The sequence below is a fragment of the Manacus candei genome, unplaced genomic scaffold, assembly GCF_025592945.1.
Source record: "Manacus candei isolate 608988 ecotype Guabito, Panama unplaced genomic scaffold, ASM2559294v1 h1tg000073l, whole genome shotgun sequence".
Classification (NCBI taxonomy): Eukaryota; Metazoa; Chordata; class Aves; order Passeriformes; family Pipridae; genus Manacus; species Manacus candei.
Genome location: NW_026138121.1, coordinates 42,360 through 66,254, shown reverse-complemented (window position 1 = coordinate 66,254; position 23,895 = coordinate 42,360). Strand labels below are relative to the sequence as shown.

Genomic DNA, 23,895 nt, shown 5'->3' with positions numbered 1-23,895 from the left:
GCTACCCTCAAGAAGTGTTCTTCCTTGCTAGTGTTGTCCTGAAATCTAGAACTTACTGTGATGGCTTTTAATCATCTCAGTTGTCCCAGATGCAGGCGGAAGGCCTGCGAAGAGCAGTGGGGAAGTGAAACACGAAGGGGTTTCTTGTCCTTGACCATCTCCTGGGGATGAGGCGACAGGGCTAGATGCTGCAGGGTGCGATCCCACCTTGAGCCCTGCACGGCAGCGTGCTGATGGGGAAGCTGGCTGAGAGCCCCGAAGAGATGGGAATTGGCAATCTGGGGCTTGAATCACATCTCTTGGTGATGCTGGACCAGGGACGGTGGGACTTGCCAGCAGATGGGATGTGGAGGCAGCAGGACAGACCCTGCAGCTGGGTTGATACCTGTCACGTGCCTGGGGAGAGTTTCTCATCTCAGCATGGCTCTTGCATTGTCTCTCTTCCCTGAGATGCACTTTTCCTTCCCTGCACAGGCTCATGTTCCTCCAGGCAGTGGTGCACTGCAAACACTTGCCTGACCCACACAGCTCAGTTGATGGTTGGAGTTGTGTTGATGTTTTTGCTGTTGGGTTGGGTGTTGGTGGGGTTTTTTTTGGTTCGTTTGGTTTTTTTCTTTTGTTTTTTAATTCATGTTCAACTAAGGACCACCGGGTCTGTTTCTCAGAGAAAACAACAAAAGGTACACACAGACAAATGCCTGAGAGAAACAACTCCAGGTTAGGAAAGTGATTTCTTGAGATACTGTTTGGAGTTTTATTGGCAACAAGGTTGTGCCTGTCACATGCTGGGCCCCTGCCTCGCTGCCCCCTGCTTTTTCTCCACTGGGAACAGAAATGGAAAGTAGAGGGACCAAGAGCCTCCGCACCAAGACAGCCCTCATGGCGCAGCAGGAGTGCTGGGAGAAACCCAAGGTGGCCCAGATTGGGCCTCCTGCCTAATGCCCTCCTACCCTCACGCCCTCCTGACTCCAGCCTTTCACACGTGGCAGATGGTTTCTGCCCATGGGAAGAAAATGGTGCATTAAAACATTCCCAGCCTGCCTGATTTAAAAGCAGATGCAGAAAGGCCAGCCAGATCCTTTTGCCATTCCTGGGAGGCTGTGTCCACAGAGTTGGACAGCGTCAGGGACAGCCAATGCTGGATCCAGGATTATTCCTCCCTGTAGAGTCCTGCCAGCCAGCACTGGCAGGTCTCCACCCTGCAGTGCTCAGAGAGGCACTTGCCAGCAGCTGATGAGCCTGGATACCCTGTTTCTTGGACACAGCTCTGCCCTGCTTCCTGCTGGGAGCTCCCATCTCCTCTAACCACCCAAATTCTGTCTATAGGGGATGCCTTGAGATCTGTATTTCTATGGCACCTCTTCCTGGCAGACCCAACACTGCAAGCACATACTGGGACAGACATTACCTGCAGGTCTGAAACACCCCCCCACCTCCAGAGTGGTCCAAAAGCCCTGTGACACCACAGTCAGGCATCCTTCTCGGGCATGGAGAGGATGGGGAGAACAAGGGGTGCACATTATAAATATAAAATCTGCTACAAAGAGAAGACATATATTGTACATCTTTGACCCATATACACAAGAACACAATATACACAGAACACCCCGGAGGAGTGGGGGCTTTTGGGAGATATTGCTCCCCTACCAGCCCCGCCCTGCACCTCCCCCACACACTGGAGGGGGCTGTACTCACAGAACATCAGTCACCAAAAGTTCCATCAAGCTGGCACGCATAATTCGAACTGTATGTGGATGGAGTGCTCATCGCCCCTGTCATGCCTGCCCTGCTGCCCTGGGGGAGAGGTAGGTGAAGAGGATGGAGAGAAGGAGAGAGGGCAGGCATGAGGGACTCTCTTGTGAACCCACAAAGTGCTTGGGGTCTCTGGACCCTCGGAGCGAAGGTAGGCCCTGAGAGAAACTTCTTGCCCTGCCACCCTCGTGGGGAAGGATTTTCCGGCCAGGCAGGTCTCTGATAAGGCATTTTCGTCTGGGAGATGGCGCAAACAGCGTCAGAAGAGAGAAAGGAGCAGATGGGGTAGCGCACGTGGTGCAGGTTAACGTGAGGCAGACAAGCCCAGGACAGGGAGTGGAGAGGACAGAAAGGCTGCATCTTCAGCTCCGGTTTATCTGTAAACCTTCCCTCCATGGTCTCCTCCAGCCCCTTAAGGCCTCCCTTCCTGGCTTGAGCCTCCAGCACGGTGTAAAATACTGACAGTCATCAAAATGGCACATCCAGGCGCATGGAGTGGCAGACAGGCACACGTTAAGAGTTAAGAGTTGATGTGAGCTCTGTACAGCAAGGATCAGCTCCCAGCTGGAGTGTCCAAGGACTTGGGATGACAAAAATGCCACAGTGATCAGATCGGGCCAGGACGATGGAGCGGGCATGGGAGAGAGGAGTGAGTCAAGTCTGGGCACCTATCGGCGGTAATGATTGGGGGCATCTGCAAACATGTACTTGAGTCTGTAGGCTTCAGCGAGCAGGAGTCCAATTTCTTCATTACCCCAGTGTATTGTGGGCAGGTTTTGTAACAACATCAGAAGGCCCTGAAAGAAGGGAAGATGCTTAGTTTGGAGAGGTTGAAGGCAGAGTGCAGATCCAGAGCAGGCTTGGGGGCGGAACGACCAGAGGGAGCAGCTCTGGTCACCACACTCATAGGTCTGAAAGGCTCAGAGACAGCATTAAGACGTGCTTGTGTCTAGATTTGAATCAGTGAAGCACCTCAGATGCCTCCAAGCCCCTTCAGGTAAAGGGTGCTATTATAGGCTTACAGCTGGACACAGGAAGGCAATCACTTCATGTGATCAGAGCTCAGGTGCGGGGAAGAGCTGGTATGTGATGTTTGAACTGTCCAACAGCTCAGTTCTCTGTCCTTACCACTGAGGCTCAAAAGTTACTTTTAAGGAAAGCTCCTGAGACCAGATGATCTTGGAGTCAGCTCTGAGATGACAGCTGACTGTCCACATTGGGCTCCCAATTAGAGCATTTCCCTCTCCTTTACCCCCATGAAATTATCCTCAACCTCAGTGTCTTACTTGGAAGTCTTCCTCATCTAGGATCTCCTTCCGCCACTTGATCAAGAAGGCAGCGCAGACATACAGGTGGAAATGTGAGAATCCTTCTGGTTCCGACTGTGGAGAGCAAAACTCTGGGTCAGCTCCTCCAGCATCATCTGGAGAATGACTTCCCTGGATAATGTCCTACTGGGTCACCCATCACCCAACTCACTATAAATGTCCTGGGGCCACACTGCTTTGTTTCCCTCATCTCCCCAGCTGGTGCCAGAAGACCTCTGTCCTCTCATGTACAGGGAATTGGCCCCACAGTGACATGCCCAGCAGGAAAGTCAGTGGAAACCTGTGTACCTGGTAGGTATCCCAGAGGCGGATGGTACAGCGAAGAGGCAGCTCCCTCATAAGAAGGTTGTTCATCCAGCGAAAGGCAAACTGCAGGTATTCGACCTCGTACTTCCTAAAGTGATTATGTACCTGCTCTGAAACAGCACATTTCACTTACACACCTGGGGACCACAGTGCCCCAGTTCCTGCACACTGCTCCGAACACACTGGTTTTCACCCACTTCCAGGCTGAGACCTTTTTCTCCCAAACTCCTCCACTCCTCACCCTGTGCTACCCAGCCAGCAAATCCTGTCACCAGGAAGTTTCTGGTTGACCCCACCCTACCATGCTTCCATACATGTTGTAAGCAAGTGTCTACCCCTGCCCTACTTACAAAGAGAGTACTACTTAAAAAGAAGGCCTCCTGCTGTTATGACAAAAGAGCCAACATGATCAGGTTCCCCTGTCACCTACCATCGATCCGGCTGACTAGCTCCTCTAGAGCTTTGACTTTCTTCTGGATCCCTGGCTGTGCAAAGGTGTAGTTGTCCTGTGGGGAGAGGCCACAAGTCAGAAGCAGCAGCTTTAACAACAGCTAGAAACGATCAGAACCAGATCACCACCAGTTCGACAGGGAGATGAGACTGTCATGATCCAAGGAGACATGGCTCTTGAGCACCAGGATCACCTGCCTACTGTGAAGTCCCTAGTCAGGACAGTGCCATCAGCATCCATCTCCCCAGGATTTTACTAATGGATTTAGCTCAGTGAAGTAGCAAAATCTCCCTAATGCCAGAACGTGCAGAACACTCACCCAGACAGGGAGAGAAGACAACCACACTGCTACCCCAGCAAGGGAAGAGAAATCTCCATGGTCCCAGAGGCTCACCTGTATCCCATCCAGCAGCTTGCTCATGCACCAAAAGCTATCAGCTTCGATGCTCCGCAAAACATCCTGCGACAGGTTTGTCACATCAAAGTTTTCCACATCCTCCTCTGCAAAACAGAGAGCGAAGAGCATCAGGAAGATGGGGGACACCAGGCAGCGCGTGGGACAAACAGAGGGGCTTTATCAAGCCAAAGCATTGCAAGAGGACTACAACACTCTGTGCATGTGAGAGGTGTGCTTGGCACTGATCGCAGTACCCATGCACTGACCTACTTCTCCAACTCAGGTGAAAGGCTAAGAATCCCAAAAGACTTGTCAGCCATGAGCTGAACCCAGCCCAGCTCCCCAGGGAACTGTGGGAGGGATCCCACAGCACTGCCGTTTTTGTCATTCCTTCTGGAGTGAGGGCTAGGGAGCAGGCAGCCACCAAGACAGTTTGTGACCAAAAGGCTGGTTTTTAAATCGCAGGCTCTGGGGACATAAGGGTGATGCATGATGTTGCTTGGCCAAATTCTATTCAACGGGTCTCACGCAGAGGATTTTCTCCAACACAAGTTTCAGAGATAGCTGGAGAAAGGAAGGTCACATCCACAGAGCAAGCTTCAATCAGGGGTGAAAACAGCCTTGGAAGATGGTGAGAAGCATGACCCCAGCAAAGTGATGGACAGGGCCAACGCAGCATGAACTCTGATGCCACATGCAGAGAGAGTTAAGCCATGACAATCAACATGGAACAGGAATGCAAGAAGTCACACCAGGTACCCACAGGCAGCTCTGATGCTTCAGACCAGTTCCCTTCTTACATAGGTAACTCACTGTGCACAGCTCTACTGCTAACCCAATAAATCAATCCTGAGCCTCCATGAGGACTATGTGCCATCGATGCTGCTCAAGCAATAAGGCACAGGAGAGGCCACTCAAAGAGAACCCGTTCAGACCTGAAATGCTCTTGACCTCCCACAAAAGGGAATTCACTCCAGCTGGTAGCATTTTGTGCCTTCTCCTTCAGGCTGCAAGGAGCAACAGCATTTCCTAGGGATCGGTCCTGAGCACACTGACTGTCACAGTGGAAAGTAAGGTGGCTTACCTCTTCACAATATCCTCAGAAGAGGCAGATCAGTACTAGTTTACAAAGCCTTAGCTTGATAGTGGAAGGCTTTCACCAACTTCAACATGTTTTGGATCAAACCTTAAAAATATTTGTTCAATGGGATTTCTGTCCCATTGTATAGGACAGTCATACAATGGGACAGAATGTATGACTCTATGAATGTATGACTGTATTAGTCATACAGTCCTATACATTCCTGTTTCCTTCTATTTACAGTGAAAACTAAGAGCCTTTGAACATAGGGATTACGACATCCCAGCATTAACATCAACTCCAAAACACAGCTAGAGATGGAGAAAGAACAAAAACGCTATGGGTGGAGAGGACTTGATCTCCATCTAAAAGCCACAGGCTGACAAGAAATCCAAAAGCAGCAGGAAGAAGTCAGTTCGCTTTCTGAATCTCTCAGCTTGAGAAACACACCTGTACTAGCAGCAAGGGACAGGAATCCTTACTTAAATAGCTTATTTTACATTCTCAGCAGGGTCTCTTTATACTTCACTCATTCCTCCTAGAGCAAGAACTGTCTCCAAGTCCAAGCTTTGAGAGCAAGACCCTCCTGCAACTCTGTATACCAGGGCTTTGCCTAAACTCCCTCAGTGCCTAAAAGACCCCATTCTCCTCCAAACTGTAATGTTGTTAAGCACATTCAAATGCAAACCCACTTTTAGCACTTTAACTTCTGTGGGGCTCAGCAAGATTATCAAACTGAAGCCAATTCAACCAGGAAGTAGAGATACAGTAAGAGGTCAAGATGCATCTCCAACCTGGCACAGGCACTCTGAAGGAAGAACACATCACCCCCTCCTCCTGCAAGACAAGTCCTCCTCATGCCAGCATTTCACACCATTTCAAACACCATCGTCAAGAGTGCTTCAAGCAGCAAATGTAACTTACCAACATGCTCAGAGAGGAACACAACAAAGAATGGAGTGACCAGGTCATTGATTCCCTGTACATAGCCGCTGGCTGGGTGTCGAATGGCCCAGATAAACAGGATTCTTTCAAAAATCTAGGGAAGAACGAGGGAAAGCATGTACCTGCATTAGCCATGCACAAAGCAAAGGCAGAAAAGCATAACTGCTAAGCTCAGGTAGTGGAGACCATGCACTGACAGGCTTTTCTATAGCAATACAGGTAATGTAAAAAGCATAAAAGTCCCAGGAGAGACTTCTGTATGATCCACAGATCCCCCACATATTCCAGCCCGCTCTCAGTGAACAGGACAGTCCAGTCGAGACTCCTCATCAAAGCCGCTGCCTGAGGAAAAGCAGACTCAACTTTTCAAGAACCACATTGCTTAATATCCACAAGACAGGGCTGCCTCTTATCAGAGCAGCATGCTTTGCTGAACATCAGGTGGAAAGCTAAGTATTAGCACAGTACTCCCAGCAAAACATCACAGATTGGGATAGTTCCCAAAGAGTAGTCTCCCCCACAACAACCAACGTGCTATTCCCAAATTGCCCCATCCTCACGGACACCATGCTCTGACACACCGCATGTGCACACTGGGCTTGTTTCCAAAGAGGACAGGGGCTCTCTTGGCCATCTCTCAAACCTGTCCCCGGCTGGGTTGCTCACATACCACTTTGCACAAAAAACGTTTCAAAGTAAAACAGAACTATCTCCTCTTCGGGTTCAAATGCCTCCAATTTGTCTCAAAACAAAAGCTTCAGGTCTTTTACCAACTCTTGGCTACATCTTGCCACAGAAGAGATGATGTCATAACCCTCGAGCTCCAAGTCTTTCAGAAATATGGGACAAGACCAGACGGTTTCAGCAGGTACTTGCATCAGGAGCTGTGACCCAGGGAAGTTTCCCCACAAAGCTAACTCACTAGTAGAAATGCTTGTCTAACTCCACACACACGCCCCACGGCAAATGTGGAGCAGGAGCTTCACTTCCCCTTACCTCCTGGACGAGTGGCTGCTGGAAGAGGGGAATGAGTGGATTGGTCCTTGGAATGTCAATGTGGATCTGGAAAAGAGGGTGGGTTACACACACCAACTGTGCTTTCTGGGGCCACAATAACTCATCACAGGTTAAAGCGCCTCAGCATCCCACCAAGCGAGAGTTGCACTTGCTGAGAAGCACAGTGAGGGCTAGAGATGACAGCTGTACCGAGAAAATCATCTACAGTTTTATCTCCAGTCTCCTATGCTCAGGTGCAGGCAGGTGGCCAGAGCTGGGAAAGAGTTTGGGTCTGAAATTTATTATTAGATCATTTTCGGGAAAGCTTAAACTAACAAGGACAGAAACATGGTGCTTTTTACCCAAGGAGAGGACTCCTATGAGCTACAGCTAGAGAAAGTTCTAGCATCACCCTAACCACATGGACAAGCAGCGGCAACAGAGAGGAAAGGGACATAACCAAGGCAGAAAGATGGACAGCTGGCAGAGGATTCATACCTGTCGGTAGGTGTCTTGATGGTGCTCCTCATTCCGGGAATCGTAATACTGCTGAATGAAGCCAAAGTACTCCTCCCGCTTGCGCTGCAAAGTCAGCTTTCGACGCTCCGAGTTTGCAGGAAGATAGCCCTGCACCGGGAAAACCCATATCAGGGCAGACCCTGTTCCTGACCACAAACCATCCCTTGAAATCCTACCAGTCAGCTGTGCACCCAGAAATATCAGGTACACAAAATCAGGAGCTGGGGAAAGAGCTTTCATGGCATTTGGCTTTCTGAGCCTGACGTCTTCATGGATCTTGGAGGAACCCAACTTCATTGGATTCACTTTCCCTCGTGAGAGTGAACCGCATATTTCCCCACACCAGTCTGGGCTTTGAGCTCAAAGAAGATGTAGCAATAACACTCCCCAATCAAAAACACCCTAGAGCTCGCCTGTGGACCGGGCACAGATAAAACACGAGCAAAGCTGGTTATGGGACACATGAAGGTCTAGGAGCAGGTCTCTGGCTCAGCACAATCCCCCCAGACTCCTGTGTCAGAGCTCCAAGTACTTACTGAGAGGAGACGCCATGTCACAGGCCGGACCTCTCTAGGTACACCAGGCCAGCTGCATTTTCTCAGCTCATCTGCAAACGGACAGTGGTGGCAATGGATTAGATCCTAGGCACGTCCAGGCACCACTGTACCTAGAAGGAGAGGAAAGCCCAGTCTGCTCCTGCAGGCTCTGGAGACATTGAGCCACCAGGAAGGTTCCCACACTAGCAATGACTGGGCATGTGGTTCTGCTGCAAGGGGAGTAGAGATGATTTCAGCTTAGCTCGGGCACAGAACTGGTAGCTGCAGGGGCCCCAGTGGGCCAGAACCTCAGTTCTTGTGCAGAGTCCAACAACCCCCAGTGATCCCAACCATCATATACAAGATGGAGAATGATAAGGAACACAGAGGAAGTGGCTGGGGCACATTATCATCTGCCAACAGAGTGATTTGTGCAACCATCCCACTTGGTGCAACTGCAGGTAGTCATTTTTTCCACTCTGAAGCAGAGCCAATTACAACTTGATAGAGGCAGCAGACCCCCTCTGCCTTCCCCTTCCCACCCAGAGGCACCCTCATTTTGCCACACTTACCCAGGTCTGTGTTGTGACTGGAAAGGAGCTGTCGAAACTTCTCCAGCCGCGTTTTCTCCCTCACAGTCATGGGGGGAGCACCAGAAGCATTTTGGTCAGAGATTCGGGCAACAAGTGGAATGACAGGTCGAAGGGGAAGGGACTGCTGCTTCTGAAGGGGGGTCCGCACACAGGCCTCCTCTGCAAGGACCAGATGCTGCACTGAGGTGATTGGAAGGAGATTGCACCTCTCCAACCCTTCCTCACTCTTCTAGCCACTCTCAGAGACCTGCCACTGCAGATTTCGCCCCTCTCTTCCCCAGCACCAGTAAACAGCGTCATTGGCCCACTCCAATGGATCGGCTGGTTCACAGGCATCTGCTGCAGCTCTTCCATCGCTTCCCCCCATTTCTCCTTCCCTTTCTTCCTCCTGCATCCAGACACCCGGTTGCAAGCGGATCAGACTTCCCTCTGCACATGGGAAACCATGGCAGGACACAGGTGACAAGGCAGAAGCAGCTGTGGGAATTCCAGAACTGACCATCAGATCTGCTCTGCTCTCCACTGATCTAAATAGCAACAAAGCTAATTGCTAGTGCAGAGAGAGGAGGCAATGGGCTGCCAGCGCCACCTTCTGGGTTACTTTCACTGCACAGGCAGACAAGGCAGAGTGAGCAGGGGCTGATGCTGCCCAATTCCCTGCCCAAGCTGTATCGACCTGGTGTCAACAGGACCTCATCCAGATCTTTACTAAGAGCAGCACACTCTAGGCCACAAAGGAAGCAGACAGTGAGCAAGCCCAAGCAAGAACTTAACAGATCTCCAAACTCCCTTAGCACCCAGAACATGGGATACTCTTGGACAGACATGCCTGTAGCAGGATACTGAGAAGCAGAGGACACTGAAACATTAAGACTAGGCCACTAAAAATGCTTGGAGTACAGGATACTACAAGGAAGAAAAAGCCTCTGTTATGCTTACAGGCTGTGTCACAGCCTCTTGCCCATACCCTGTGAGTAGCAATAAGCACTTGAGTTTAGTGGTCAAGTAGGAGAGCACTAGAGCAGGAGGCTGCCCCTGAAGACAGCTCTTACCAGAAGTCCTGGAGAGCTGGGCCTCACTGCTGGACTTGATGACCTTGCAGTTGGTGGGCATGTCACCGAGAGTAGACTGGGCCCGCTCAGGTTTAACCCGCAGCTTGCTGTGGTTCTCTAAAACCTGGGCTGCTGTGGCCTTGGCCACTTTAGAGTTCAGAGTTTGCAAAGAGGAAGAGGAGGAAGAGAAGTCATCTTCGTCATCACCGATGTCCCAGGCGTCGCTGGTACTGCGGGCAAACTCATGAAAGCTGGAGGCCTTCTTGTTTTTCATAGGCAATGCGCTGGCCTTGGAGCGGTCCTTGACAAAGCTGCGAGCCAGAGAGGAATAGTATCAGAGCCATGCCGTTACATGAGTCCATTCTGTCTCCTTTCCCCACATCCTGGCTCCAATCAGCCAATCCCTTTATCCAATTTCCCTGTTCCTCCTCCCAGACCTAAGGAATATATTAAGTCTGTCTGGGCTGCCCACTGGAGGCAGAACTTGAGCTGCTCTGACAGCAGTCACGGAGGCCACAGTGGCAGCAGACATCTGGAGAGAAGCCAGGCTTCCCGGCTCAAAAGGGCAAATACAATTCCTCCAGCTTTGCCTTCCTCCACCCTACAGAAAACAGGTACAAAAAAAAGTCTTGCAACCTGGAGAGAGGCATGTCAGAGGTTAGACAGAGCAGGTCTGCTCCCGTGGACAGTCCCAATACAGCTGTGATCATTCCCAGTAGCCAGATCAGCCTGGTTCTTTCCTCAGGCGCAGGAGGAGCCTTTGCATTTACTTTTAAGCTACAAGAGTCAAAGTCCACCACCTGAAGCAGGGAACTTTCACCACTACACAGCACGAGATGGGGATAAGGAGCCAGTTCAGATCAGTTCTGACTTTTCATGCCAATAACGGTGCTGCGGTTCTCCAGTCTTGTAGCTGCTGGGCAGCTTTACCTCCCTTTCCCTTAATTCTTCCAGCTCCAAAGAGCAGAAGAATCAGACACCGCTGCTAAAAAAAAAAAAGGTCTGTCTCCTTTGATGGGGCTGTTACTGTACGGATTTCTGGCCATAAAGGGCACAGCAAATAAGCTTTCCGTGCAAGCTTTCATAGCACTCGAGACAGCACAGCACCCCACTGCTGTCCCTCTTTGCTGCAATATCACAATGCCAGGGATGCTAGAGACCTCCACCTACTGCAGAACTATAGCCAAAAACCTGCAAAGTCTTGTGGCCTGCATCTTCAGGAGATAAACACTTACTTTTTGGTGAGCTGGGAATCCAGGGGAGGATGCTGTGCTCCATAGACAGGTTGAATGCTGCAGGAAGGGGAAAGAAAAAAAAAACAAACCCAAGACACTACAAAAAGAGGTCCCACGAATAATCTCATCTTAGGCTGGGGTCACAATTCTTGTCTGCTCTCAGGAGCTGAATATAAGACCAAAAGTAACTTCAAAAACCTTCTAACTTAAAAGCCTTAGATCCAAAGTCCCACATTCAGATACAGATCTGTTCTTTGCAGCAGCAAAGAGAAGCCTTGTTTAAACTCTGAGGCCCTTTCCAGTCTGAACTGGGATTTTAGATCTGCTCTTTTCTGCGCCATCGATTCACTCCAAGTGACCACGTGTCTCAGTCTCCCTGCTGATGTTCACTCTCTTTTCCATTGAGGGGACTTCCAGTTTTGGGAATTTACCTTTCCAAGGCCTGTGGGACAGGGAAGGACAGTGACACTGGGGATCCTCCACAAATACACTTGAGGGTTTGAACCCCATGCTGGCTCTCAGGATCATAGCCTACGCTAGGGCATTGGAATGTCTGGTACAGTATGTGGTTTGACTCGGGTCCAAATCCCAGCTTAATCAACTACTTCCTATGTGGCCTGAAATGAGTCACCACAACTCAGTTCCTTGGCTCCCCATTCTGTGGAGTGGGGCTAATGGAACAGGAGCCTGAGGGCTCCACACACTGCATGGGGAACATCACCTCAGAGAGGAGCTACTAGACAAGTGCTAATCGCTGGTTTTGCAGACTCTGGATGTGAGACAGGGATTCTGAGTTATTACCTCCATTTGGGCAACTATTCACAGCCACCTCACCCTGGAAAACCATCTCTGAAAAACAAGTCCCGCGACCCACGGCAAAGACAAAGGCCCATTCTGAGCTGGCACACAAGAAACAAGTTCCTCGTGGGTCAATAGAGCTGGTCTGGTTTCTAGGAGCTGCAGATGGTGCCTGGCAGTAAAACGAGCAGAGCCCCGCCGTGTAGGAGAGGGATGGCAGCCTGGTACAGCTGGAAAGCACGCTGGGAACCAGATGATGAGGAGGAGGCAGAAGCAACAGGTCCAGCTGGCACGGAAGAGATGCAGAGATCCAGGGCAGAGACTGGAAACAACCACAGCATAGAGAGATCCTGGCAGAGTAGCCCAGCAAGGAGTGGGCTCACCACTGCAGCACCTGTCCCTCATGGCTGGAAGTGCTGAAAAGGCTGTGTTTACCCACTAACAGGGTGGTAGGATAGAGTGTGATGACTAATGAGCATCCAGAAGTCAGCACAGCTATTAAGCAGAGGCACCTCCATGGATGGCCACAGCAAGCAGATAATCAGGAGTAAGAAAAACAACCCCTCCAGATCAGCATTGTTTCCCAATGACTTGTGGCAGCTCCTTGCAGAAAAGGAGCCAGCAGAGCCTTTCCCATAACCAGTACCAAACTCGCACTGTCTCGCGATAGCCAGGACATCGCTGCTCTTCGCTGCGCTGAGACCCACAGGCTGCCAATGGGCAACTGCTTTGATTTGCCTGCAAAGGCCTGAACTTCACGAGACCAATGAATGATGCACGTTAGAGAGAGAGGAGGGGATGTGACAGCCAGTGCTGGGTGAGGAAACTCTTTCCTGGGGTTCTGAAGCAATCGGCCAATGGTTGATATAATGGCAGAGGGTCCCACCTCCAAAACAGTTTTTTAAAGACTCAGAGCCCAGACACTCCCAAACAAAGAATCTTGTGCTGATCTAAGCTGACACTGTGCTCCCAGACTGACTGAACTCCCCCATTCAGTCTCAGTTTAAGTTCTTTGGGACAGGCTCTTTGTTACCTGAATGTTCAGCATCTGGTACAATGGATGACTAACGGTGTACGGTACAATGGCTGTGCTACCTGTGTTATACTGCTCACGAGATCATCACAGGGTGTGGGTTATTGACACTGCAACAGAAAGCATATCCATGAAACTTCAGTGCCCCTTTGGACACAGAACATATTTACTTCTAGCAGACTGTTTCTCCCCTTTTAGAACAGCATTTAAATAGCCCCAACCAGACACTGGCTGCCCATTTCTCCAAAGAGCAGGAAATAAACACCACATCACAGATGACAACACATTAGACCACCCTGCCAAAGCATCTTCAGGAAATCACTGGGGAGAGAATTTCCAATGCAAAAACTATAGGATAGCATTGGAAAGACAAAACAATATTTACCAGTTCTACCACCCTAAATTCAGAGGGATCAAAAGCACCAAATGAAAGCTAATACAACTGAGTGACCAAATGCACAAAGTGTCATGGAAAAGGAAGCTAACACAGCGTCCAAATCTCTACAGAGCCTTCTTTTGCCAGATTGTCAGGGTAAAGAAAGGAGAGAGCCAAGAATCTGTACGAGAAGGTCTCTCAAAGCTCAGACAAAAAAGAAGAAAGGAAGCTTCCTGTCTAGCGACCGTGGATGCAGCACATCCCACCTCCACCTTTTGTGGTCACGTTGCCCAAGACCTATCGGTAACTGTCCCTGGAAATAACCGGCACACAGGGTATTTGGGGATGGTAACACGGCTCCTGCACAGCCGGATATTTGCCAAGTAGGCAGTTAGGAGCAGGAGAGAACACTGCCAAAAACTCTACGATGGAGTGTATTGTCTAGGTAGGACCGGCTGCCTCCCAGACCGGTTCACCTGGTTTGAGCTTTCCAAGTCAAAGCTCAAAAGTCACCAAAGCAGAAGAGAGATGGTGCCCAAGACCATCAGCTGAGCGCACATCCAAGACCTTCAAATAAGAGACAGCAGCAATCAGGAGACAAAATAACCCAGGGAAAGCACAGCATTTTCCTCCCCCATGAGGAGCAGAGGAGGAACGCTGAGTGCTCCTTGCTTTCTCTTCACTTGCCACAGACCCGGATTGTCCAGCCAACCTGAAGGAGTCAGCACACTGACAGAGAGATGAGTGAAAGCACATTAGAAATATTTAAGTGGTCTAGCAGGATTTAAAGCCAACTAAGCGTTTTAGATTGTGTGTGTACCCTAGGAGGGGAAGGGCAGGATTCACATAAGGAAAACGAGAGCAAATGTGAAGAGCCCTCAGATGTGAAAAGCACCTGTGAGAGCCTTCACAGAGAGGCAGACCCCCTCTCCCCATGGCAGCCTTGCTCCCAAGACATTATAGGGAGCATCTACTTCCTCACCACCAGCCTCTTCTTCCTAAATACCACTCGAATCAGACATTTCACTTGTTTCTCCCATCCCTGGGTGAGCGTGCATGCCTCGACAGGAACCAGGACATCACAGCCAGAGGAACTGAGGGGAGGTGCAAACAGAGAGCCCCTCTAAGTTCTCCATCTTGAGTAAAGGTGTAGAAGAATTAACATCCTACGTAAGGAAGGATAATGGGGGGGTTACTGGCATTGGCAGGGGCACCCCTCTAGGACAGAGTTGCTGCCACTCAAAGTGATACCTCTAAGGACTTCAGGAAAGGATGAGCTTTCTTCGGAAAAAGGAAGCTGTGGAAAGGAAGATGGTCCAGTCCTGGCTCTGAGGCCACCCCAAAGGGGCCTTCAAGGCCCTGATCCCTCCATTCTGTTTCTCATGGGGCAGAGGAAGCACACAGGCGTCCCCACAGCCCCCACACAGCCTGCCTTGTCCTACAGATGAGTGAGCAGTTCTGATCCTACCCTTGTCTCTTAAACAGTAAGCCTTCCTCCGTCAAACTTTCTCTGCCCCATAGCCTGGGGTGCCCCTAGCATCTACCCCGTTAGAGGGGGGGAACCCTAGGTCCCCAGCCAGCTCCTCTGCCCTGCAGCCAGGATAGGAACGCCTGGTATCCCTCCAGCTTTGCAGGGAAGTACCGCAGGACCCTCAATCCCAGAGCCAGCGTGGGTGACAGCCCCTTCCCAAGGCAGAGGGACGGCTCCAGCTCCCCTTCCCGACATCCCCCAGCTGGGAGGGTGGGTGTTGCGGCCCGTGCACCCCTTCCCCGGGCTCACCTGCCCGGCAGCTTGGCGCTCCGTTTCCAGAACTGACGGCCGCTCTCGGCCGCCATGGCGGAGGGAGGGGCGGGCCCGGCCGGCCGGCGCCAGCGAGCGCGGGAGCGAGCGACCCCCGGCCGGCCGGCCCCCGGCGCGGCGGGGCGCGAAGCGGAGCGGGGCGCGGAGCGAGCGGCGGCCCCCGCAGGCCGCCTCAGAGCCGCCCGTCCGCAGCTCTCGGCGCGGCCATCTTGACTCCGGGCGGGCAAAGCACCGCCATTGGCCACTTCGGGCAAGGCATTGCAGATCGGCCAATCGCCAGCGGGCAAGGGAGTGACTGATGTGAGGGGGCGGGGCCTACTGCGCCGGAGGGGCGGGAGAGACCATCGCACGGCGGAGGAGGGGGGGGGCGGAAGGGGCCTAAGAGGGAGACCACCGCGGAATGACGCTTTGCTGATTATCGCTGGACGTCGCTGTCCCTGCGCGCCATTCGAATCACACGGGGAGGGGGGCATTTTAGCTTCAGTGAAGTGGCTGCTTCAGTCTGAAACAGAAGCTGTTTCTATTCAGACTTTTTTAATTAAAAAAAAAATTAAAAATTACTCCCAGAGAGTGAGCCATTTTCTTTTTTATTTATACTGCATATAGCCCATAATTAGTGCTCCAGATGGGAGTAAAGCCAGTCATATTATGACTATTATTCTCCACCCCTCTTACTCCCATCTGGAGAGCTAAATAATAATTAATAATGTGTAATTATGCAATTTGTCATTTAATTATGCAACTTACTGACCAAAAGTTTTAACACTGCCACCCCCTAAACAATACCAAACACCTATAGGAGAAAAGACTGCAAAAAATCCCACAAAAATAAGCGAAAAAAGCACATACAGAGCACAGAAAGAGTTAAAAAGCAAACTGCATTGAAAAAATTCAAAAAAGCCAAATTCAGGCTCCATCTGTGCCCAGATTTACCAAAACCACAACACCTGTAAAAGAGCATCTAATTCTGTCCCGGAGTCAATGCTCACCAGTACTCACCTGGCTCACCTCCCCTCTGGTCCCTATAGCCTCCTGGGCCAAGGGCTCTGCCTCATAAAAAAAAGAAAAACCAAAACAAAACAAAAAAAATCAATCCCTAAACCATCAAGTAAACATGGACCCAAAAGTCACATCTTCATGCTGACATCAGGTGATGACCCACCTTCTCGCTGTGCTCCTCTGGCCTTTTATGTTCAAATCTGCTTTACATCCTATCCCTCTGACACCGTAAAGAAATGATTTACCAAAGTCACCCGGACACACAGGGAGAACTGAAAGAGTCTCACATTTTTTTAGGCAAACCATCCAGGGTAACTGGCTGCAACCTGAGACTGCAGCCATAATCGCATGGAGTATCTGGGTGAACGAGAGAAAAACTAAATGGCACATCTGAAAACTCAGCAGATGCTTTCAGAGGTATTTAGAGGGCCTTTCCTGGACACTGCTCTCCAACCCCAGGAAAGAAAGCTTTTGTGTGTCAGATACAGTTGATAGGCCTACCTGAGCAAAAGAACAACAGCTGTCTCCCCCAGGAAAGAAAGCTTAAGACCTCAGGATCTCCAGTGCAGGTGGTGGGCCACCTTGGACACTCTAAAGACAGAAAGAGCTTTATCTGCCTCAAGCCCTTTAGCCATCCTGAATTTAACTCAGAGAGGCAAACTGGGTGCTGCTTCTCCCAGAGCCTTTATACCTCCTGGTATTTGGATCCTCCCTTTTCCCCGTTCCTCAGGGGAAGGGAGGTAGGCGTGGCTAGGGGTATATTAGCCCCAGCCTTTGGGCAAGGAGCTCATTCACCAGCCAGGCTTCAAAGGATTAAGAGTTCTTCCTTTCTTTCAATTAATGGAGCCTCTCAAATTATTTCAGCATTATTAAACCACCAGCTTTGGCATCTAAAGAAGCAGACCTGTATGTGGCCGTGAAGAGGATTGCACTTGAATGCATGGTTTTTGAAGTTATTCCTTTTGTGTCTTGTGTTCAGGGATGATAAGATGCTTTTGTAATTTGCTCTTTTTTTTTTTTTTTCCCCCCACTTTTTTTCTTTTTCGTAGGAGTGTTGCATCTTTTGGGATTTCCTGATCGTGTCAGCTGCAACTTGTCAGCTTTTCACAAGTGTTGTGCGGTCTTGAGGTGAAGCTACTGTGTTGAAGATGACTTCAGAAATCCAAGTTTTTGAGCAGTCAGTCAAGGGTTACAGCTCGGGGATGGAATGAGGGCTAGGGTACCTGCCTCAGGGACCCTGTCTGTGCTGCCAGGAGAGAGAAAACCTTTGGGAAGCTGGACTGGAAACAGCAACTCTGTGAATTGCTCAGCTTTTCCTGAGGCAAGGGCAGGTTTTAGGGAAGAAAGGCCCGTACGCGCGAAAGGCGCCGCGGGTCTCGCCAAGGGGGGGGGGGCGCGCGGCTGCAGTGCCGCTCCCGGCCGTGTCCGCCAGGCGGTGACTGTGAGGCAGGGCCCGGCGCTCGGCGGCGCTCTTGCAAGCGACGCCCCTGGCAAAGCGGCGCTGCTTGGGCACTGCCCGGCCTTCCCCCGGAGTGCCCGGGCTGGCCCAGCACCTGGCCAAACCTCTTAGGGAAGAGGCAAGGAACAACTGCGCTTCTTCTACCCTTTCTTTAGCCAGGGACTGGAACACAGACAAAATCAAGGGGCTCTTGGACCTGCCGGCCTGTAATTTTAATTTACTGCCCAGGCTGTAATTTTAATTTCCATTGGGTGCTGGCAAAGCCCCCCTGGGGGTGAGCCCCAGTGCCTGGCAGGAGCGGAGCGGGCTTCCGGGGCACTCCTTGCTGCAGGCCTTGTGTTTAAGGGAAGGGCAGGGGAGCCTTTCTGTGGCCCAGAGGAGCTGCAGTGTTCTTTCTTCCTCTCTGGAGGACTAAGAACTAAAAAAATAAAAAGCAAACGAGAAAGAAAAGAAAATGAAAAATAAAGAGAATAAAAAATTAAAGGAATAAAGAAGGAAATAGAAAAATACAAAAGAAAATTAAAGAAAAAAAAATAAAAGCGAGCAAACTTAAAAGGCAATAATAAAATGACAAGTGAAATGAAAGGGAAAAACAAGCCTTCTTGGGCACCCCAGGGTTTCCTCTCCGCCCCGTAACTTGGGGGTCACCCCTAAACTGTGAGAAGGGGACCCCAAAAGGTGGGTGGGGGAAGCCTAGGGAGCCGAAAAGGCAGTGGAGGGGGAGCGGCGAAATGTGAGGGAGGGGCCCCGGCAAAGCGGGCGAGGCGCGCGCAGTAAGAAAGCGAAGGCGAGTGGTGGGTGGGGGGGGCAGCCAAGGTGGAGACAGAGGCGCATGCGCAGTCGTTATCGAGACGCCGGCGATGACGTACTAACCAAGGGCGGCCGGGCGAGGGGAAACGGCGACGCATGCGCAGTGGCTCCTGTGCCGCTGCAGCGCTCCCCGCTCTACTTAAGGGCCGGCTCCGGCGGCACGGCGGGAGCCGTGGTCTCCAGTCTCTGCCGGGGTGTGTGCGGGGGGTAATAACGTGAAGATTTTTGGGGCGAAAGCGCAGAAGTTAGCGAGGGTCGTTCTCCTGGTAAACCGGGGAACCGGAAGTAGAGAGCGACCGGACTGTTTTGGAAGGCGCACCCCTAAAGATGGCGCCCTCCAGGACCGGAAGTGCTACCAAGCCGCCCACAAAAAAAGATGGCAGCGCCCAGGCCGGAAGTCCTCAAAGTCCGTACATAAAGATAGCGACCCCGGCCCGGAAGTCAGCCAAGCCCACAGTAAAGATGGCGCCCCCAGAACCGGAACGACCACACTAAAGATGGCGGCCCCTGCCCGGAAGTCCGCCCTGACGCCACACTCAGGATGGCGCCACCAGGACCGGAACTTAGCCCAGGCCACACTAAAGATGGCGGCGAGAGGCCCCCTCGCCTCGAGAGGCGTTTATCCTGTTGCCTGACCTCCGCCGCGACCCGGACTCCCGCCCCGCGCCCGCAGCGCCGTCTCGCCGCGCCGCTTCCCGCTGCGGGGACAGGGCGGGGTGCTCGGCGGCGCCGGGTGCGGGCGGCAGGTTCGTGGGCGGCGGCAGGCACTGGCGCGGGCAGCCCCCGTCTCAGGACCCCACGCGCCCGCGCCGCGCCGCCCGCTCGTCCCGCTCCGCTCCGCTCCGCTCCCGCTCCCGCTCCCGCTCCCGCTCCAGCCCCCGCTCCCGCCGTGCCCTGGAGATGCTATCGGGGCTGCGCCGCCGCCTTCCCCCCCCCGGAAGCGACCCACGGCGGCAGATCCGACGGAGATCGGCCCCGGGGTAAGCTGGGTGCGTCGGAGGGGGGGGCGCGGCCGCTCTTCTGCCCCTCCCGCGGCCATCGGGGACTGCAGGCCGGGGAAGCGACAGGCAAGTTGCTCGCCTCTGCGGAGAAGCTTGCACCTGCGTGCCGCCGCAGGGGAGGGTTCGGATGTGCCCTGGCATTGCACACTGCCCCCGCTGCCTCGGGGACCCCGTCTGTGCTGCCGGGAGAGAGAAATCCTTTGGGAAGCTGGGCTGGAAACAGCAACTCTGTGAATTGCTCAGCTTTTTCTAGGCAAGGGCAGGTTTTAGGGAAGAAAGGCCCGTACGCGCGAAAGGCGCCGCGGGTCTCGCCAAGGGGGGGGGGGGGCGCGCGGCTGCAGCGCCGCGCTCGGCTGCAGTGCCGCTCCCGGCCGTGTCCGCCAGGCGGCGACTGTGAGGCAGGGCCCGGCGCTCGGCGGCGCTCTTGCAAGCGACGCCCCTGGCAAAGCGGCGCTGCTTGGGCACTGCCGGCCTTCCCCCGGAGTGCCCGGGCTGGCCCAGCACCTGGCCAAACCTCTTAGGGAAGAGGCAAGGAACAACTGCGCTTCTTCTACCCTTTCTTTAGCCAGGGACTGGAACACAGACAAAATCAAGGGGCTCTTGGACCTGTGCAGGCTCCGAGCAGTTTTCAGCCTTCCTTAGCAGGGCATTCTCACCCTCTGAAAAGCTGAAAGGCTTTAACATCTGGAGACACGCCTGCAGCTGTGCAGATTAATGTAGTTTCTTTTAGGAAACGAAGGGGAGGTTTTCCTGTTGTGAGCCTAAATACCGAGTCTACTCTGCTTTTTCAATCAGGTGACGAAGCTTATGGAAGAAAAGACCAAAGGCCTCGAGGTGAGTACATTCTACCGAGTTCTGCTTTTCTGGCATCGGTTTGGGAAAATCACGTGAAATTCTAAAAAGCTTCTCTCCCTGTTTTCTAGTTGTTTTTTTCAGCCTTGCTCTAAGTTTCATGTAGAAAAGGGCATAGAATTATTAGAACAGACAAACTAGACTTTCTCGGGAGAGATGGAAGAAAAGTCTGCTGATTCCAGTTCTGCTTTTCTTGTCTGCCCTTCGACTGTCATTTTCTCTCCCCTGCTGTTCAAATAGGCAGCAGTTAATTGCTCTGCTGAAGAGTTTGCTGTCCTAAGTGTCTGTCAAATTGATGCCTTCAACTCAAGATAGCACCTGCTCCTTAGTTACAAAAAGTTCCTCACAGGAAATTTTCAGGCATGCCCATAAATCTCCTCGCTGTTTGTTTGGGAGAACAGGGTTTTCTCGTCTGTAACAGAATAGTCGTGGCATTTGCTACGGAATGCTGGTGGCAATCTAGTCAGAAGAGGACCCTGTGCTTCACTAATTTTCCCTTTTTGTTGTTGGGGGTGACTTCTTCCCAGGCATGTTATTCTTGACCCCCCGGGGAAACGGAGGTGTCAGCGTCAGGAGCCATCCTAACTGAGGCCCTGGGAGGTCAGTGCTTTTTGTGTGACTGGACGGTGAAGCTGTCTGTGGGAATGACCTGGCTATGGCTCAGTGTAGTCCTAATTAAAGTGTCTTTTACTCCGTGTTCCCAGGCTCCCTCTTTCCCTTCGGTCGCCGTGGGTGTGCCGGACGCCTCTGGCAGGACTAACCCTGTGGCTTTTCTGTCCAACGTGCTGTGCTGTGTGTGCCTGCAGGTAAGAAAAGCTGGGAGTGCAGTCCCTCTGCTTTGATTGCTGTGTCTCTTTGGGAGTGATTTTGGAGGGGAATCCCAGAGCGATTTGGTTTGAAGGGGACCTTCAAAGGCCAGCCTGTCTTGCGTGGGCAGGGACACCTTCCCCTCTCATCCCCGGTTGGATGCTCCAAGTCCCATCCAGCCTGGCCTGGAACGCTTGCAGGGATCCAGGGGCAGCCTCGGGTTCCCTGTGCGGTGTGCTCTGATATCTCTCCACTGGCATCGTGAAAAATTTTGTCAGCACGTTTTGTGTGACGATGGTAAGCGGGACCTGGGTGAAAATTGGGGGTCTCTGAGGTGCAGAGGGAAATAATTCTCCTTTGAAGTCCAATGTAATTCAGTTTTGCACGAGTCTTGTCTGCCTTATGTTTGAATTGCTTTCTATTCTAGGCAGTTCTTTTAAATTAAACTTTTGTGTCTCCCCCCCCCCCAGTATCTTGTACAAGACAAAGCTACCTTTCCTCGTGGGAACGGACTGGCCGGGCTTTGGCAATCTGGCCCCTCGAAAGACTAAAGTGACCTCTTCCAACAGGGGAAGACTTTCTGGCAAGCGGTGCCAGAAAGAACTGGAGTTTCTGGAGAATAAAAGCTGGAAGCGTGCCCCTGAAAATCCCCAGCCCTGGGTGGTCAGTGGTCTGACTTGCACGGACCGGTGGCCTTGGCCAGGAGCGGTCCTGCGGGAAGCGCCTTTGCCCAGGCTGTAATTTTAATTTCCCTTGGATGCTTGGCAAAGCCCCTCTGGGTGAGCCCCAGTGCCTGGCAGGAGCAGAGCGGGCTTCCAGGGAGGTATTCACCTGGTCAGCGTCAGGAGCCATCCTACCTGAGGCCTCGGTGAGTGCTTTTTGGACGACTGGACGGTGAAGCTGTCTGTGGGAATGACCTGGCTATGGCTCAGTGTAGTCCTAATTAAGGTGTCTTTTACTCCGTGTTCCCAGGCTGCCTCTTTCCCTTCGGTCGCCGTGGGTGTGCCGGACGCCTCTGGCAGGACTAACCCTGTGGCTTTTCTGTCCAACGTGCTGTGCTGTGTGTGCCTGCAGGTAAGAAAAGCTGGGAGTGCAGTCCCTCTGCTTTGATTGCTGTGTCTCTTTGGGAGTGATTTTGGAGGGGAATCCCAGAGCGATTTGGTTTGAAGGGGACCTTCAAAGGCCAGCCTGTCTTGCGTGGGCAGGGACACCTTCCCCTCTCATCCCCGGTTGGATGCTCCAAGTCCCATCCAGCCTGGCCTGGAACGCTTGCAGGGATCCAGGGGCAGCCTCGGGTTCCCTGTGCGGTGTGCTCTGATATCTCTCCACTGGCATCGTGAAAAATTTTGTCAGCACGTTTTGTGTGACGATGGTAAGCGGGACCTGGGTGAAAATTGGGGGTCTCTGAGGTGCAGAGGGAAATAATTCTCCTTTGAAGTCCAATGTAATTCAGTTTTGCACGAGTCTTGTCTGCCTTATGTTTGAATTGCTTTCTATTCTAGGCAGTTCTTTTAAATTAAACTTTTGTGTCTCCCCCCCCCCCAGTATCTTGTACAAGACAAAGCTACCTTTCCTCGTGGGAACGGACTGGCCGGGCTTTGGCAATCTGGCCCCTCGAAAGACTAAAGTGACCTCTTCCAACAGGGGAAGACTTTCTGGCAAGCGGTGCCAGAAAGAACTGGAGTTTCTGGAGAATAAAAGCTGGAAGCGTGCCCCTGAAAATCCCCAGCCCTGGGTGGTCAGTGGTCTGACTTGCACGGACCGGTGGCCTTGGCCAGGAGCGGTCCTGCGGGAAGCGCCTTTGCCCAGGCTGTAATTTTAATTTCCCTTGGATGCTTGGCAAAGCCCCTCTGGGTGAGCCCCAGTGCCTGGCAGGAGCAGAGTGGGCTTCCAGGGAGGTATTCACCTGGTCAGCGTCAGGAGCCATCCTACCTGAGGCCTCGGTGAGTGCTTTTTGGACGACTGGACGGTGAAGCTGTCTGTGGGAATGACCTGGCTATGGCTCAGTGTAGTCCTAATTAAGGTGTCTTTTACTCCGTGTTCCCAGGCTCCCTCTTTCCCTTCGGTCGCCGTGGGTGTGCCGGACGCCTCTGGCAGGACTAACCCTGTGGCTTTTCTGTCCAACGTGCTGTGCTGTGTGTGCCTGCAGGTAAGAAAAGCTGGGAGTGCAGTCCCTCTGCTTTGATTGCTGTGTCTCTTTGGGAGTGATTTTGGAGGGGAATCCCAGAGCGATTTGGTTTGAAGGGGACCTTCAAAGGCCAGCCTGTCTTGCGTGGGCAGGGACACCTTCCCCTCTCATCCCCGGTTGGATGCTCCAAGTCCCATCCAGCCTGGCCTGGAACGCTTGCAGGGATCCAGGGGCAGCCTCGGGTTCCCTGTGCGGTGTGCTCTGATATCTCTCCACTGGCATCGTGAAAAATTTTGTCAGCACGTTTTGTGTGACGATGGTAAGCGGGACCTGGGTGAAAATTGGGGGTCTCTGAGGTGCAGAGGGAAATAATTCTCCTTTGAAGTCCAATGTAATTCAGTTTTGCACGAGTCTTGTCTGCCTTATGTTTGAATTGCTTTCTATTCTAGGCAGTTCTTTTAAATTAAATTTTTGTGTCTCCCCCCCCCCCAGTATCTTGTACAAGACAAAGCTACCTTTCCTCGTGGGAACGGACTGGCCGGGCTTTGGCAATCTGGCCCCTCGAAAGACTAAAGTGACCTCTTCCAACAGGGGAAGACTTTCTGGCAAGCGGTGCCAGAAAGAACTGGAGTTTCTGGAG

General features: G+C 52.2%; 1 protein-coding gene across 3 annotated transcripts; it reads right to left on the bottom strand.

Annotated features, from left to right (window-relative positions):
• TBC1D22B (TBC1 domain family member 22B) lies at positions 1-15,325 on the bottom strand. Of its 3 annotated transcripts, XM_051808994.1 has the most exons (13): positions 15,179-15,325; positions 11,192-11,248; positions 9,957-10,267; positions 8,884-9,063; positions 8,312-8,382; positions 7,755-7,883; positions 7,257-7,322; positions 6,240-6,354; positions 4,232-4,338; positions 3,817-3,892; positions 3,369-3,496; positions 3,039-3,134; positions 1-2,549 (listed from the first exon to the last, which is right to left on the bottom strand). In XM_051808994.1, exons 1-13 carry the CDS (start codon positions 15,232-15,234, stop codon positions 2,421-2,423), a joined length of 1,521 nt encoding a protein of 506 aa, XP_051664954.1. In that variant the 5' UTR covers positions 15,235-15,325; the 3' UTR covers positions 1-2,420. The 3 variants fall into 3 exon arrangements, with proteins under 3 accessions (XP_051664954.1, XP_051664952.1, XP_051664951.1); XM_051808992.1 differs by lacking the exon at positions 11,192-11,248; XM_051808991.1 differs by lacking the exon at positions 15,179-15,325 and having other exon boundaries at positions 11,192-15,156.
• Between the last annotated feature and the right edge of the window lie 8,570 nt (positions 15,326-23,895).

Excerpts from the sequence above, each read along its gene's own strand:
- TBC1D22B (XM_051808991.1), bottom strand. The coding sequence starts at position 11,319 with ATGAGATTATTCGTGGGACCTCTTTTTGTAGTGTCTTGGGTTTGTTTT. Across the intron at positions 6,355-7,256 it reads AGCAGCCACTCGTCCAGGAG|ATTTTTGAAAGAATCCTGTT; the intron begins GTAAGGGGAAGT and ends GTTCTTCCCTAG. Across the intron at positions 2,550-3,038 it reads TAGATGAGGAAGACTTCCAA|GGCCTTCTGATGTTGTTACA; the intron begins GTAAGACACTGA and ends CCCTTCTTTCAG.